The sequence below is a fragment of the Hyaena hyaena genome, unplaced genomic scaffold, assembly GCF_003009895.1.
Source record: "Hyaena hyaena isolate Hyena2069 unplaced genomic scaffold, ASM300989v1 scaffold_9, whole genome shotgun sequence".
Taxonomy (NCBI): Eukaryota; Metazoa; Chordata; class Mammalia; order Carnivora; family Hyaenidae; genus Hyaena; species Hyaena hyaena.
In genome coordinates this window covers 5,695,003-5,710,966 of record NW_024080641.1, presented here as the reverse complement: position 1 = coordinate 5,710,966, position 15,964 = coordinate 5,695,003, and the positions used below count along the sequence as shown (strand labels likewise).

The window sequence follows — 15,964 nt, the reverse complement described above, 5'->3', positions numbered from 1 at the left end:
TCTGACTCTTGGTTTTGGCTCAGGTCATGATCTCACGGTTCGTGGGTTCGAGCCCTGCGTCGGGCTCTGCCCTGGCAGTGTGGAGTGTGCTTGGGATTCTCTGTCTCTGCCCCTCCTCCCCACGAGAGAAAGAGAGTGTATGTGTGTTGGGGGGGGGGGAAGGGCAGAGAGAGAGTGGAGGACAGAGTATCTGAAGCAGGCTCCAGGCTCTGTGCTGACAGCAGAGAGCCCGATGTGGGGCTTGAACCCACGAACCATGAGATCATGACCTAAGCCGAAGTTGGATGCTTAACTAACTGAGCCACCCAGCACCCCAATAAACATTTTTTAAAGAGGGTGGGTTTTTTTTTTTGTCTTTAATAGGATGTTAACCATAGCTCTCTGCATCTTGCTTTTCTCCCTCAACAGCACCTCACAGAAATTCTCAAAGTCTTTTGATTCATCCCTCTCAGTGGCTGGTTGGTGTGGTCTTCATGGCCCATGGAGTGGACGCACCAACATTTATGCAGTCACGGTCCTACTGAGGGACTTCATGGTTCCCTTTCTGTCCACCCCCCACCATCAGAGTCAGCAAGAAACATCCCAATGACAGGCACGTATATATTTCCATGTATACAGCCCTGAGCTGTCAGCACAGAGCCCGATGTGGGGCTTGAACTCACGAACCACGAGATCATGACCTCAGCTAAAACCAAGAGTCAGACATTTAACCGACTGAGCCAGCCGGGTGCCCCTAAAAAATGTCTGATACATTTTAAAAGTTTGGATGATATATCCCTTTAATGCATTGAAAGACAATTCTGAAATGTATAATGAAATGGAATAGAAGATTAAAAATGAAAAGACATGGTGAATTGGGGCGGGGGGTGGTTCAAGGAGCTTCCCTTGCCTTTCCTGGTGTCACGTTTACCCACGTGAAGTCTCCCCGACAGATTCCAGGAAGGAGTCAGTTAAATTACTTCAGCCCTCAAACGTCTAGGAGTTAGATTTTCAGGAGAAGGATTGTGGGTTCGAGGGAATGAATGTATTCAATTCATTAATGGGTGTTGCCAGCCTGGCCTCAAGTGTTTCTTCTTTAGCCTGACCTTCTCCTGAGGGGCACCTGATTCTCTCCTTCTGCAAACAGACCTTGACTTCCCGGTCTTCCCCCTTTGCCTACCAACCTTCAGGAAACAGCCCTGTCCTCTCTCTCTCTCTTGGGTTCCAACCAGTGCTGTGCTGAGCTACATTGGAGCCTGATGAAAAAGTCCCTGTATTTATGCTTTCAGTTCTTTTTTAATGGTCATTACTTTCCCAGAACACTAAAGTAGTTGAAAAAAATATTGAAAAAATATAAAAGGAGTATATTAAAACACACAATATTTTTAGTTAACCTATTTCTTTTTTTTTTTTTTTAAAGATTTTTATTTATTTCTAGGAGAGAGAGAGAAAGACAGCGTGAGCAGGGGAAGGTCAGAGAGAGAGGGAGTCACAGACTGAAACAGGCTCCAGGCTCTGAGCTGGCAGTCAGCACAGAGCCCGACGCGGGGCTTGAACCCACGAACCGCGAGATCATGACCTAAGTGAAAGTCGGACGCTTAACTGACTAAGCCACCCAGGCGCCCCTAGTTAACCTATTTCTACCAACACAGAGTTTAACATGATTTTTATTTCAGTGTAAGCCAATTAAAATTTACTAAAGTATTTATTTTAAAAAACCTTTATGTAACATTTATTTATTTTTGAGAGACACAGAGAGAGCACAAGTGGGGGAGGGGCAGAGAGAGAGGGAGACAGAATCTGAAGCAGGCTCCAGGCTCCGAGCTGTCAGCACAGAGCCCGATGTGGGGCTTGAACCCACAAACTGTGAGATCATGACCTGAGCCGAAGTCGGACGCTCAGGCACTCCAGTTAAAACATTTAACACCATCATTTCATTAAGAGAAACTGTCAAGCATGAAAATTCTCTCGATTGAAAATGTGATAAGCCATGACGCAGATTTTGAAAATATTATTAACGAGTTCGTTTCTATCAAAGCCAAGGGCATGTTTTCTCCTTCGCTTTAGGCACCATTCATGGCTCAGCACGGGTGCTGGTCTTTATTTAAAAGTTTGGTATCTTGTTCATTGAAATATCATGGATTTTTTGCTATTTTTTTTAAAGCATTACATTACAGTATCATTTGTTTTGATAACTGAATTTTTTGGAACTCCCTTAAATTTTGCACCCAAGGCCAGTGTCTCACTTGTTGGCTGTAGGCCTGGCCCTGGGTCTGACCTAACTGTGTCACTGAGTCTGGAAGGACGCTCGCCTCATCCCTGGTCTCTTCTCATGATGCGCCCTGAAAGGCCTCCGATGCCCTCCCAGGTAATGGGTGTGTACATCCTCACTGTGGCCTCTCAGGAGATCTGGGCCCTGATTTTCTCACAGACTTCATCTTCTAGAACTCTCTCCTTGGTCCCTCTGCTCCAGCCACACCAGCCACCATGATTCTCCTTCAGACATGTTAGACTCAGTTTTGCCTCAGGACCTTTGCACTTCCATGCCCTCTTCCCTGTGATGTCTCCATGGCTTGTTTCCTTTCTTCATTCAGACCTCTGCTCAAATAGAATGTCACTCTCTCAGGCAGGCCTTATCAGACCACTCTATCAAATATAGCACACTTCCTCCCCCAAGTCACTTTGCCATTTAGTGGCCTAAAACATTGCTTTCTGGGGCGCCTGGGTGGCTCAGTCGGTTAAGCTTCCGACTCAGGCTCAGGTCATGATCTTTTGGTCTGTGAGTTTGAGCCCCACCTCAGGCCCCGGGCTGACAGCTCCGAGCCTGGAACCTGCTTCAGATTCTGTGTCTCCGTCTCTCTCTCCCCCTCCCCTGCTTGCTGTCTGTCTCTCAAAATAAACAGTAAAAAGTATTTACAAAAACCCAATGCTTTATTATTTCCCACAAGCCTGTGGGTTTGCAGAACTGGCTGTGGTACCAGCTGGGGTCGCTCTTGCGGCTACATTCAGCTGGAGGTCAGTTAGGGCTTGAACGTCCCAGGTGGCTGCAGGCTCATCTCCACGTGGCCTTTGTCTCTCCGTGGTGTGGCTCCAGCAGAGTGGCAGGACCGTGACATGGTGGCTCAGGCTCTGAGAAGGAGAAAGCAGAAGTTACCACCTCGTACGGCCTGAGCTTGGGAGTTCCAGAACGTCCCTTGTGCTACGAACCACTGAGGTAAGAGCAAGTCACAAGGCCAGCCCAGGTTCAAGCGGAGAGGACAGAGACTCCCGCTCTTGGTGGGAAGAGTGGCCTGTGCCTCCCGGGACGGGAGAAACTGTTGGTGGCCACAGTGACAGGCGACCCACCAACCTTATCCCTGCTTTCTTGTTTTCCCCCCTCCTTTCTTACTATTTGATACGATCTTATTTTTATTATCTTTTATCTTTCAAAAAATATAAACTCCAGGGGCGCCTGGGTGGCTTAGTCGGTTGGGCGTCCGACTTTCGCTTAGGTCATGATCTCGCGGTTCGTGGGTTCGAGCCCCGCGTCGGGCTCTGTGCTGACTGCCAGCTAGGAGCCTGGAGCCTGCTTCAGTCTGTGACTCCCTCTCTCTCTGACCCTCCCCTGCTCACGCTGTCTCTCTCTCTCCTAGAGATAAATAAAAATATTAAAAAATATATATATATAAACTCCGTGAGGGCAAGGGCCATCTGTGTGTCAGTGCCTACCGCTGTCTAGCCAGTATGTGTTTAAATGAATGAATGAATGAATGAATGAATGAATTCCTAGGGACTAACTTCAGCGTTCCTCAGGTTTGAGAGTGAATGGAGAGAAGGTGAAGGCCACCTGTGTAGACATTCTTCAGGAAGTGCTTTAGGATTTTGAAGAGACACAGAGAGAGGACAGGGAGGGAAGGAGAGTTAGCAGTGGGTGGAGGAATGGGGTGAAGAGGAGGCAGAAGGCTAGAAGCGTCGTGAGGCAAGGACCAGGACGCAGAGCTGGGCACACAGCAGGTGTTCAGGAAGTGTGTGTGTAGCTGGGTCAGGGACCCTCCACTGGCTCTCCCACTTGACCGGGCAACTCCATCCCTACTTTGCCCGCTGTGGGTCATCACTGTCAGGAGAGGGGTCTGTGTCCCTCACTGAATGCCGAGTCCCATGGGGACAAGGCTGGAGCTGTCTTTGGTCACTGAACATCGACCAGCGGGTCCTCGGCACACAGTGAGCAGATGCCTCCCCGTAGGAAAGGACTGTCTCTGTCATTGCTGTGTTCCCAGCCTGGCAGACGCAGAACGGACACTCAGGAAGCCCCTTCATTGATTCTAAGAGGCACTCGCCCCGCCCCCATGGTTTAGCAATTCTGAAATCAGGAAGAGCCGCAGCGGATGGCACCTTACCCTCACTGTCAGCCAGGCGCCCATTGTGACGTAGCTGTCACTGCCTGGATGTGATAATGGAGCTGCTTTTAATAGCATCATCACTGCTCCTGCTGGCACGGAGGATGGGAGTGCGAGAAAGCAGGGATGTCCACGGTGCGGAGGCAGAAGCGATTCCAGAGTCAGACTCTGCAGTTAGGAGAACAGCTTAGCTGCTCTGTTTCTCACACGCGAGTGACACACAATACAAAAATCTGTATTTTCTAAGTATGTCTACAAGGAGAAGGGTAGAATAAAACTTCTAAGTGCTGGGGAAATGCCGTGTGACACTTGTACTGGCAGCAATTTTTCCCCTTGTTAGTGGGACAGAGGATGGTGCATCTGACAACCAGTGGCACCTTAGCACTGATGATCCAGGGGACCCGTGGAAAGAGCGAATGAATGAATGTGTTCCTCTCATTTGTGTCTGTCTTCCTCTGTCCCTCAGCCTCAGCTCCTGGGGTTTATGTCTGTCTGGGGATGACAGGTGGGAGAACCAAGTACGAGTCCCAGTTAAACGAGCTGCTTCATCTGACAGCGCCTGGCACTTTGTAAACAGTCAGCGAGCACGCTGCCTTGTGTGTGATCTCGTCAGCCGCCCCCAGCAGCCTGTGAGGTCTGGAAATGTGATTCATACCCGCGGACCAGTCCCGTCTCTGGCCGAGGGTCAGGTCTAAGCAAATGGTCGTGGAATGACCGAGTAACTACGTGAATTCTTGGGTGAATGAGAGCTCTTTGTCAACACGGGCTTTGCACGGGCCGGTCCTGTGGCCTGGGATGCAACTCCCGAGCAGGCCATCAGGCTCACACCTCTCAGCTCAGGTGCCCTCTCTTCCAGGAAGCCCTCCCTGACTCCCAAGCTGGGTCAGGTAACCCCGTTGTGTTCCCATAGCCCTCCGGGGTCCCCCGTCCCTAACTGCAGTGGATGGGACTCCCGCACAGGACAGTGAGCCCCGTGGGGACAGAGCCCAAGGCTGCTGGTCATCACAGAGTTCCCAGTGCCCAGCCCAGGACGGGGCCTGGAGAGGTGCTGAATGTGTGATGGATGAAAAGGGAAGAGGAGGCTTGGCCGCTGCCTCTCCCCGCCTGGCGCTCTCCAGAGCTGGTAGAAAGGCCCCTGGCTGGGTGCCAGCCTGCATCAGGAGCGTTTCAGCAGGTGCCCGGCAGCTGTCTTGGCTCGCAGCCATTGGGAATGTGACCATCTCCCTTTCCTCCGACCTGGAGCCCCTGAGGGCAGAGCCTGGGTCTGCCGCACTTCTGGGGCCCTGGCTCCTGGCTGGGCTCTCCGGATCAGGAGCCAGGGCCGCATGAATGAAGGTCATGGATGCAGGCTTCGGGGACGCGGCCTGGGTGTGTGGGCTGCGTGCAATTGAGTCTCTCCCAGCCTGGAGGCCTGTGTGTGCCTGAATGTGTGTCGGCTGCGTACTGCACGTTTCATTTGCCAGAGTTTTGCTTTTCTGTAATTTGAGGGTCTGTGTCTCTGCTTTTCCTCTTGGGCTGGGTGTGCGTGTCTGTGAATTTAGGGGAGGGGTCCAGGTCTCTGTGTTTGGTGTCTGGCAGTGTCTGGAAAAAAATATTTTTTGAAGTTTGTTTATTTATTTGGGGGGGAGGGGCAGAGAGAAGGAGAGAGAGAATCCCAGGCAGGATCCTCACTGTCAGCGAAGAGCCCGACGTAGGGCTCCAACTCACAAACTGTGAGATCACGACCTGAGCCGGAGTCAGGAGTCAGACGCTTAACTGACTGAGCCCCCCAGGCGCCCCCAACCATTCTTTCCTTGACTCTTGGTGTGGCCTTGAGCTGGTCTAGTCCCTTACCGGGCCCCGGTCTCCTCCTCAGTTGTTTCCGGAGGCTCCTTCCCAGAATCGACCTTCAGACCCATCCTGGGGTAGCAGGAGCCTCTGGGGACAGCCCAGGAAATGGGGGAGGGGAGGCCCCGTGGTACCAGGTCTCGGTGGAGACGAGGCTTGGGGGTAGATGGGGGGGGACTGGAGAGCCGGCGGGCTGGGGGTGCTCAAATGCCGCAGCGACGGAGGCTGGGGTTTGGGGGAGCGGGGGTGTCCCCCAGTGGCTGGGGTTCATGGTGTCCTGGTCTCTAGCCCTTCAGCTCCTTCCCTGTGGCTTGGTCTCCACCCCTTGGTCCCATCTCTCTGCCTGTGTATCTTTCCTCCTCTCTGTAACCGGTACCTCTACCCTGTCTTTCCCTGGTTCCTTCTAACCTGCTGTCTCCTCCCCTCTGTCTTCCTGCCGGACTCTCCCTCCCATTTTTTCCTGGTGGGGGTCTTCTCCCCGCCCCCGACTCTCTCCATCTCGGGGGGGTCTTGGCCTCAGCCTCTCTTCTCATTCACATCGCTCCCTACTTCCGCCTCCCGGTTTGTCCCACAGCTGCCAACTTCAGTGGTCGGTGGTCATGAGGAAGCAGGGGAGGGGAGGGCAGAGCGGACCACGGCCTCACACAGGAGTTGGCACTGAGCTGCGGCTTGAAGACGGGCTGTGCTGGGCACAGGAGAGGACTGTAAAGCTCTCGGGAGGGAGAGGCCCGAGCCCGGGGCCTGAGTACCAGGTACTGAATGGTGCCATGGGTGCCAGGCCCGGCCGGGGCCAGGCAGAGGCTTGCTGCCCATGACCGTGTGGGTGGTTTCTGACCCGGCCCCTCCCCGCAGCCGGCACTGGCGAAGCTAAACCAGCACCCTCGGAGCATGCGCAGCACATCTCAGGGCGGCCCGGGACTGGATGGTGCTGAGAAGGGAACGTGAACGAAGTGTTTGGGAAACAGCCCCTGGAAGGAGGAGAAATAAAGGGCGGGCCCTGGGACGGCAGAGGCCGCAGAGCTGGGGCCTTGTGCTGGGGGCGGTGGAGACCACGCATGGGTTGTGAACTTGTTGGTGTTAGAGAGATCTCTCTGGGTCCCTGGTGGGGGATCGAGGGCCCAGTGTGAGGGAGAGGGGGCCCCAGCGGCAGCTGGGGGATGGGGTCTCGGCCCCACTGTGGGACCCCGCCCCCTGACATCACTGTTGCATTATTGCCCTAGGGCTGGCCGGCCAATGAGCTGCTGCTTGCTACGATAATGGGTCCTAGCAACGGGGTCTGACCTTGGGCTAAGAGGGGAGGAGACCCCACCAGCGGGGAGAGTGTGAGGGGACAGGGAGAGCCTGCAGGGCAGGTGAGTCCCCTGAGGGCAGGGCTCTCTGGGTGGGCCTGGTGGGGGAAGGGAGCCAGGGGCTTCCAGACCCAACCCCAGCTCCCTCAGCCCAGCCCCACGCCAGGGGCCACCCTCCTGTCTGGCCAGGGCAGCATCCGCTGTCTTCTCCCTTATATGGCTTAGGCGGACGGGGTGCAGGGGAAGCGGGCATAGCGTGGGAGAAATGCCTACACCCATGGTGGGGGGGATTGAACTGGGCATGAACCATGTCGCGGCTGGACAGGGACAGGGACAGCCCAGAAGACAAGCAGAGAGGCAAGGACCTGGGGCTGAAGAGAGCACGGCTCTTCAGAGGAATGAGGGAGCCCGGGGACCTGGGTTTGAGTCCCGACTGGGGACATCATTGTGTAGTCTAAGCCCCGGTCCCTCTCTGTCTGATGTGGATGGTGATCCCTAGCGTGAACTTAGCTTAGCAACCAGAGCAGTGTCCGGGCCCTCCTCCACACAGGCTTCTTCCACCCTCTGAGCCCAGGAGCGCCGGTCCAGGGCTTGATACGCGCAGGGCTTACGATCGATTGTCACAGCAGTCCTGTGAGGTGGCAGGTTATCTTCCATAGTGCAGATGCTGTCTCCCCACCCCTCCCCCCAAGGCTCAGAGAGGGCAGAGAATTGCTTAACATCACACAGCTAGGAATATTAATCATGTTAATAATGAAGCTGATGCTGATAACACAGACCATCTGCTTTCTTCCAGGCACTATTTCAGGCCCTTTATATCTATTAACTCACTTAATTCACAACCCGCAGAAGCGGTTTGCTATTATCATAGATACCAGCCTCCTGTTACGGGATGAGGGGAGTAAGGCAGACAGTTTCAAGTCACTTGCCTCGAGTCACTCAGCGTGTATGTGGGGAGCCAGAATTTGACCTCAGGTCAGGCTCCGGGGCCTGGGTCCCCTACGCCACCCCTTCCGGCTGCTCCCAACAGGGCTCTCTGCCTGGGCCCGGGTGCTGGGCTTAAGCCTCACAAAATTTGCGGGGCCTAGTGCAAAATGAAAACACAGGGCCCCTGGGTCAAGTATCAGTGACGAGAAAACAAAACAAAACAAAACAAAACAAATGTCATTAGTCTTGGTCAGGGTCAGCAGAGCGTTAAGCCAATAGCAGGGCCTTCTGAGCCTGGGGCCCCGTGCGGCCGCGTGGGTCACGCACTGCCAGCAAACTGTTCCCGTTCTCAGGTTATCCTTGAAGAGTCGCGAGCGCTCAGGGGGTAGGTCAGTCACTATGCCCTTTATGCAGACAAACAGGCTCAGAGAGCTACCTTATTCTGCCCCGGGCCACACAGCAAGTTAGCGGCAGAGACGGGGTGTGAGCCTGGGCCCAGTGAGACTCGAGAGCCCCCTACCTCGTGTCAAAAACGTACCCCAGCTTTTCGCGAAGGGGGAGAGCTGTGAGGTGCCAGAGGGACTTCCCTTCTACCTTTGTGTCTCTCTCTCCCTGCCCTGTGCCAAGGCCCAGGAGAAGCCGAAGGCTCCCTTCTACCCTCCCCCCTCCCCTGCAGACGCTGAGGACCACGCGCTCCGAGACTCTCCCCCATCCCCCGCGCCCTCTGGACCGCTGGTCGCCATGGCTACCTCGAGGTTGCCAGCGGTGCCCAGGGAGGAGGAGACCACCATCCTCATGGCCAAGGAAGAGCTGGAGGCCCTGCGCAGCGCCTTTGAGTCGGGGGACATCCCCCAGGCGGCCTCTCGCCTCCGCGAGCTGCTGGCCTCCTCCGACAGCACTCTCCTGGAGGTGGGCGTCACGGGGGAGTCCGGCGCCGGCAAGTCGTCCCTCATCAACGCCCTCCGGGGCCTGGGGGCCGAGGACCCCGGCGCGGCCCTCACCGGCGTCGTGGAGACCACAATGCAGCCTTCCGCCTACCCGCACCCGCAGTTCCCCGACGTGACCCTGTGGGATCTGCCGGGCGCCGGCTCCCCGGGCTGCCCGGCTGACAAGTACCTGAAGCAGGTGGACTTCGGCCGCTACGACTTCTTCCTGCTGGTGTCCCCGCGCCGCTGCGGGGCCGTGGAGACGCGCCTGGCCGCCGAGATCCTGCGCCAGGGCAAGAAGTTCTACTTCGTGCGCACCAAGGTGGACGAGGACCTGGCGGCCACGCGCTCGCAGCGGCCCTCGGCCTTCAGCGAGGGGGCCGTCTTGCAGGAGATCCGCGACCACTGTGCCGAGCGGCTGCGGGCGGCCGGCGTCAGCGACCCCCGCATCTTCCTCGTGTCCAACCTGTCGCCGGCGCGCTACGACTTTCCGCTGCTCGTGTCCACCTGGGAGCATGACCTGCCTGCCCACCGGCGCCACGCGGGGCTGCTGTCGCTGCCGGACATCTCGCTGGAGGCCCTGCAGAAGAAGAAGGACATGCTTCAGGAGCAGGTGCTCAAGACGGCCCTGGTGTCCGGCGTCATCCAGGCGCTGCCCGTGCCGGGGCTGGCGGCCGCCTACGACGACGCCCTGCTCATCCGCTCGCTGCGCGGCTACCACCGCAGCTTCGGCCTGGACGACGACTCGCTGGCCAGGCTGGCCGAGCAGGTGGGCAAGCAGGCGGGCGACCTCCGCTCCGTCATCCGGTCCCCGCTGGCCAACGAGGTCTCGCCAGAAACCGTGCTGCGGCTCTACTCGCAGTCGTCCTACGGCGCCATGCGGGTGGCCCGCGCCTTCGAGAGGGGCATCCCCGTGTTCGGGACGCTGGTGGCCGGTGGCATCAGCTTCGGCACCGTGTACACCATGCTCCAGGGCTGCCTCAATGAGCTGGCCGAGGACGCCCAGCGGGTCCGCATCAAGGCCCTGGAGGAGGACGAGCCCCAGTCTTCCGTCAGCCTGGAGGCGGCCGGCGACAACGTGGAAAAACGGGTGTGCGGGGAGGGAGCGGGCGAGGAAGGCCCACTCTCCACCCGCCGGAAGCTGGGCCTGCTCCTCAAGTATATCCTCGAGAGCTGGAAGAAGCGTGACTTGTCCGAGGAGAAGTGACCGCGCAGCCCCCGTCCCTTGCCTCACCCACAAACCAAGCCTTGACAAAACGAACCAGCCAAACAAAGCCGGTGTAGTGAGAACGAGCACTGTGGTCGCTGAGGGACGGGCGTGAGGGTGGGGGTGGCCAGAGCTTGCCCTCTTGGGAGGGCGGGGGGGGGGGTTTGGAGGGGCCCGAGGAGGCCTGTGCAGCCAAGTCCAAGAGGGATACGCTGACCTGGGGCGCGCCTGGAGCTGGGTGGGGAGAGCTTCAAGATATGGATGGCGGGCCAAGGGTCCCTTGCTGGGACCTCTCTCCCTGGTCCCCTGGTAGCCAAGGGAGATTTGTGGGGCAACAGGACGGCCTGGACCCAAGACTGGTGTCAACTGTCAACCTGTGTGGGTGACTTAGCGGGGACCGGGGCTGGCTATGGTACTTATTTTTGCGGCCATTTCCTGTCCCTTTCAGAAAAGCCCGGTATCCCATAGGCCACCTCTGGAGGGGGGAGGGGCAGCCAATCGATGCCCAGGATGGGCACAATGGTGCCTAGCAACCCAGTTAAACAGGGTGTGGGACTCCACCTGGGCCAGCCCTGCTGCCAGTGAGTGATGGTGGGTGTGGAGGGCAGGGGGAGGGGAGGTCCGACATCTTAGGGCTGGCCTCCACGTGGGGCCTGGGGTGGTAAGGCTCTCTCTCTGCCCATCAAAGGAGGGAGGGGGCAGAGGGTGAATCCTGCCACTGAGAACAAGTTGTTTCAGAGGGCTCGTGGGAACGTGTGTGGGGATGAGCTTTGCAGTGGGTCTGTGATGGGGAGGGGCATCGGTAAGTCTCCGGGAGTTTGAGGCTGTGTGTCTGAGGTGGCGAGCAGCCTGCTGTCTCCGCGTGGGTGTGTGGGTGCACAGATCCTGGGGTTGTCCTGAAGGGCCATGGGGCTGAGAGGGGGCGACAGTGGTAGGAGTCCTGAGAGCTGCATGTGGCCATGGGTGACGGAGGGCATGTGCAACACACTGATGCGGGGAGGGCACCTGTGTCTGCAGGGTACCCTGCTAAATCCACCCCTGGGCTCTCCCTTGCTCGCTATTGGCTCTAGGAACTCAAAAGTGAATCTGATACCCTCGTACAAGCCTAACCTCACATGCCAAGTCAAGGGTCACACGTTTAAAAGATTCAAACACTACCTGGTTAGGGGCTTTGGACAGGACAAGGGGCCCCTAGGGCTTTTGTGTGCTTGAACGAGGGGCAGAGATGGGGTCAAATTTAGGTGTGGGAAAAGGTGAGTTTCCAGGAATTCACAAGAAGGCTTGAGAGGCTGTGTATAAGGCCGGTGGCAAAGTGGGGACTGCCACTTGGGGAAGTGGCCTCACCCCTAGGTACTTACAAATACTGCCTGTGGGTATTCCCGGATCTGGTGATGGTTCTAGCCTCGAATTACCTTGAACGTAGGAAAACGTCCTGGACTATGATGGGCGGCTTTCCCCTGGGGGATTAACGAAAGGAGTCTTTTCTTCCTGGGACACCTTCCCGTTGGCTGCACCAGGACTACTTTGGGGTTCATGAGGACCTTTCTGCACCAAATAGGGTGTGAGGGATTGTGGTAGGGAAATCCCAGACTCTCAGATACAAGGATAGATGGTCCAACCCAAATCTATACTCAGAGACACAGCCCGCATCCTGATACCTGCGCATCCTACACACCATCCTGAACACAGGACTCACGGGCTCCACGGGGCTGGGATGGAAAGGTCAGGCGTGAACAGCAACGCTCTCCCCGCACTGGGCCTGGTGGCCCTGTCCTGTCCTTCCTGCCTCCATCACTCCTCTCCCGACCCCCATCTCCCATCACCTCAGCAGGCCTCGCCCTCTCCACCGGCTCCCGTCCCTGCCCTCTGCCTCATCTCCCAGCCACCAGTGTCATTATCCAAAGGCCACAGGGGGCTCTTTCAGTGTCCACCACATACCTCTCCTTTTCCCATTCCAAACCCTCCCGGGGCGCCTGGGGGCTCAGTCCGTTGAACACCCGTTGAGTCCATTGGGCTCAGTTCATGATCTCGTATTTGTGGGTTCAAGTCCTGCGTCAGGCTCTGTGCTACAGCTCAGAGCCTGGAGCCTGCTTTGGATTCTGGGTCTCTTCCTCTCTCTGCTCCTCCCCTGCTCATGCTCTGTCTCTCAAAAACAAACAAGCAGAAAAACACTTCCATGGCTACCCACAGAGAAAGGTCAAGCTCAGTCTGATGCTCCAAGTCCTTCCCAAGCTGGCCTCTGTCTGAACTTCGTCAACAGTAAGACCCTGAGTCTTCCTAAACCAGAGCTAGAGGGCTCTGAGGAGTCACCTCTCCCTTGCACAGGTGAGGAACTGGACCCCCCCTCCTCAGAGGCAGGGCGGGGCTCATGGGGGTGCACGCTGTGGTTCCCAAGCAGAGGCGGGTACTCAGAAGCCGGCAGCAGTGGGGTCAGCGTCTCCACAAGTGCCCCAGGCCCATCGGGTCTCTCCTCCTGGTGCCCCAGAGGGGTCCTGGGACCTTGGGGGTGCTTGGCTCTGCAAAGATGGCGTGGGGAGGTTGTGTGGCAAAAGTATTAGAGGGAACAGGTCCGTGTCCCGGCTCTGGTGCAGGCTGGACGACATTTAGTGACTTTCATCTCCCTGAGCCTCACCTTCCTCTCTGTAAAATGGGGACTCAGTGAAATTATGCATGTGGTTAGGACAGTGGCTGGCCCCGGGTAAACACTGAATGAACGCTAACTGCTACCAGCGGGGATGAGGGTTCCAGCGCTTAATTACTGCTCCATCTGGTTGATCGTAGTGCCCGGTGCGCAGTCAATGCCACAAAAGTTATTTACGAGTTTGAATTCTAGGAGCTCCTCCCTGGCTGGCTAGGTTGGTGGAGCATGCGACTCTTGACTTTAGGGTTGTGAGTTCGAGCCCCACGTTGGGTGTAGAGAGCACTTGAAACTAAAATCTTAGAAAAAAATAAAAATGAAATCTTGAAAAAAAAAAAAAAAGAATTTAAATTCTAGGATCAGGAGGGCCGGTTCCTATTCCCAACGCTCTACACACTGGCTGGAGGCCTTGGGCAAATGATTTCTCCTCTCAGTGCCAAATGTGGAGAGTAGGGGAATCTCCTTTTCTGGCTATTATGAGGATTTTATGAGATGCTCCAGGAGGAGAAGCAGGCAGTGATGAATACACGTTCACTGAAATAAAGCACTTAGCACGGGGCCTGGCATATGGTTGCACATTCAGCATGATTGCTGGCGAGGCCTCAAATACTTTGGGCATGCTGGGGGATCTTAGAGAAGGGAGGGCAATTCCGAGTGAAAATCTTCCTTGCCCTCCCTGCCCTGCCGAAGGTCATCGATCCTGAAGGCCTGGACATCAGGTAGCCCATGGCACGCAGAGTCTCCCAGGCAAGCCTCAGCCAGTCCAAGATATTGGAGCTATGGAAAGACACCAGTGCTCTGCAGGAAGCCTTCGAGGCGGGGGACCTGCCAGCAGTGGCTGCCAAGCTGCAGGCCACACTTCATTCGCTGGAGAATGCCAGGCTGGACATTGGCATCACTGGGGGCACAGGCTCAGGCAAGTCGACCTTTGTCAATGCCATCAGGGGGCTGGGAGACGAGGACCCCAACTCGGCCTGCACGGGCGTGGTGGAAATGACGGTGGACCCCACGCCATACCCACACCCTAAGTACCCCAACGTTGTCATCTGGGACCTGCCGGGCATAGGCACGCCCAGCTTCCGGGCTGATACGTACCTCCAGCGGGTACTGCTGGACCGTTACGACTTCTTCGTCATCATCGCCTCAGAGAACTTCACTGCCCACCATGCCCATCTGGCCTGCGAGATCTTGCAGCGGGGCAAACGCTTCTACCTCATCCGCTCCAAGGTGGACGTGGACATTGCCTCGCGCAGCCGGCAGCCCAGCACCTTCTCCAAGGAGAGAGTGCTCAGCCAGATCCGGGAAGACTGTGGGCAGCGGCTGACGGGTGAGGCGCAGGCTCTGGGGGGCTGGGAGGGCATGGGGGGGCTGCCCGCCCCTTCCCCTTCCTCTCCCAGCTGAGGCCCGCAGTGGGAGAAGGGGTCGTCCAATGTCACACTGCGTGACAGAACCTGGCCCCGCAGTGAAATAATGCTTACAGCTGCCATTCACTTCCTGAGAGTTGGCTCTTCCCGGTCACAGGTGACAGAGACCAATCACCTGCGTTAAGGAAACAGGGCATGTGCTGGCTTGTGTGTCTGCCAAGTTAGAGCAGTGCAAAGGCTCTGTGCCCACGGGATGCTGGCACCTGTGGTCGAGGGCAGCTAACATTTACTAAGCGCTTATCGCAGGCCAGGCACCATCTTCATGCGCTCACTTCACAACATCCCTACGAGGCAGGCGCAATTACCCCCTTGTTTTGTTTGGTGACTTGTCCAAGGCCACACGGGTGGTGGAGAGCAAGGCTGGGGTCTGAGCTCAGGCAGCCTGGCTCCGGGGCCAACGCTCGCAATCCTCGTGCTGTGCATTGCTGGCGAGTGCTTGTGCCTCGGCGGCTGTTGGAACGCCAGGGCCTGTGGCAGCCCAGCAGCTGAACGGGGCTCTTGTCCTCTGCAGCGGAGGGCCTGAAGGACCCCAAGGTCTTCCTGCTCTCCATGTTCGAGTTGGGCAAGTACGACTTCCACCTGCTGGAGGAGCTGATGGTGAAGGACCTGGAGAGCCACAAGCGGCACACGTTTCTGCTGGCCGTGCCCAACATCTCGAAGCCCATCCTAGAGAAGAAGGCAGCCTCACTGCGGCAGCATATCTGGCTGGTGGCCACGGTGGCCTGTGGCGTCAACCCGAGCCCTGTGCCAGGCGTACAGGATGTGGCGTGTGACCTGTATGTGCTCATCAAGTCCCTGGAAGGCTACCACCGCAGCTTTGGCCTGGACAAGGACTCCCTCGTCACGCTGGCTGAGCAGACAGGCCAGCCCCCGCACAAGATCCTGGAGGCAGTACAGGGCCCGAAGACCAAAGTCACGGAGGCACTGGTGGTGGAACTACTGGGCCAGGCCTCCAGAGATGCCTCTGCTTTCACCCAGGAGCTCCTCAGCGTGCCCATCCTAGGTGCCCTGGCCACCTGTGGCATCAGCTTCGCCACCATCTACCAGATGCTCCGCACATCTCTGGATGAGGCGGTCAAGGATGCCCAGAGAGTGCTGACTCAGGCCTTCCTCCACAGCTCTGACCACAGGCTCCCAGATAAATCCCACTGATAATCCCAGCCCTGAGCCTAGCCCAGCTGGAGGTGGCAGCGAAGGGCTGGGAGGACCCAGGTTCCATCTGTCCCCAGGCTAGATGGTGTTGAGGAATGGAAAGAAACTCCAGCTCCAACCCTCCTGGACTGAATCCGTGTGCTGTCTTGTGCTTTTGAGCCCTGGGCCTTATGCCCTCTCTGCCCCCACCTTCCCTGGTCTGAACCCTCAAATCAACCA

General features: G+C 57.0%; 2 protein-coding genes across 4 annotated transcripts; both read left to right on the top strand.

Moving 5' to 3' along the window:
* The first annotated feature begins 7,452 nt into the window (after nucleotides 1-7,452).
* LOC120240473 (interferon-inducible GTPase 5) lies at nucleotides 7,453-10,615 on the top strand. Of its 2 annotated transcripts, none has more exons than XM_039245216.1 (2): nucleotides 7,453-7,534; nucleotides 9,026-10,615. In XM_039245216.1, the coding sequence occupies exon 2, from the start codon at nucleotides 9,140-9,142 to the stop codon at nucleotides 10,529-10,531; it is 1,392 nt and encodes a 463-aa protein (XP_039101147.1). In that variant the 5' UTR covers nucleotides 7,453-7,534; nucleotides 9,026-9,139; the 3' UTR covers nucleotides 10,532-10,615. The 2 variants fall into 2 exon arrangements, with proteins under 2 accessions (XP_039101147.1, XP_039101158.1); XM_039245227.1 differs by having other exon boundaries at nucleotides 7,457-7,534; nucleotides 9,075-10,615.
* A 467-nt stretch (nucleotides 10,616-11,082) lies between these two features.
* Nucleotides 11,083-15,868, top strand: LOC120243313 (interferon-inducible GTPase 5-like). 2 transcript variants are annotated; one of them, XM_039249451.1, is made up of 4 exons: nucleotides 11,083-11,112; nucleotides 12,722-12,856; nucleotides 13,860-14,496; nucleotides 15,105-15,868. In XM_039249451.1, exons 3-4 carry the CDS (start codon nucleotides 13,896-13,898, stop codon nucleotides 15,743-15,745), a joined length of 1,242 nt encoding a protein of 413 aa, XP_039105382.1. In that variant the 5' UTR covers nucleotides 11,083-11,112; nucleotides 12,722-12,856; nucleotides 13,860-13,895; the 3' UTR covers nucleotides 15,746-15,868. The 2 variants fall into 2 exon arrangements, with proteins under 2 accessions (XP_039105382.1, XP_039105377.1); XM_039249446.1 differs by lacking the exon at nucleotides 11,083-11,112 and adding an exon at nucleotides 11,293-11,333 and having other exon boundaries at nucleotides 12,696-12,856.
* Nucleotides 15,869-15,964: the final 96 nt, after the last annotated feature.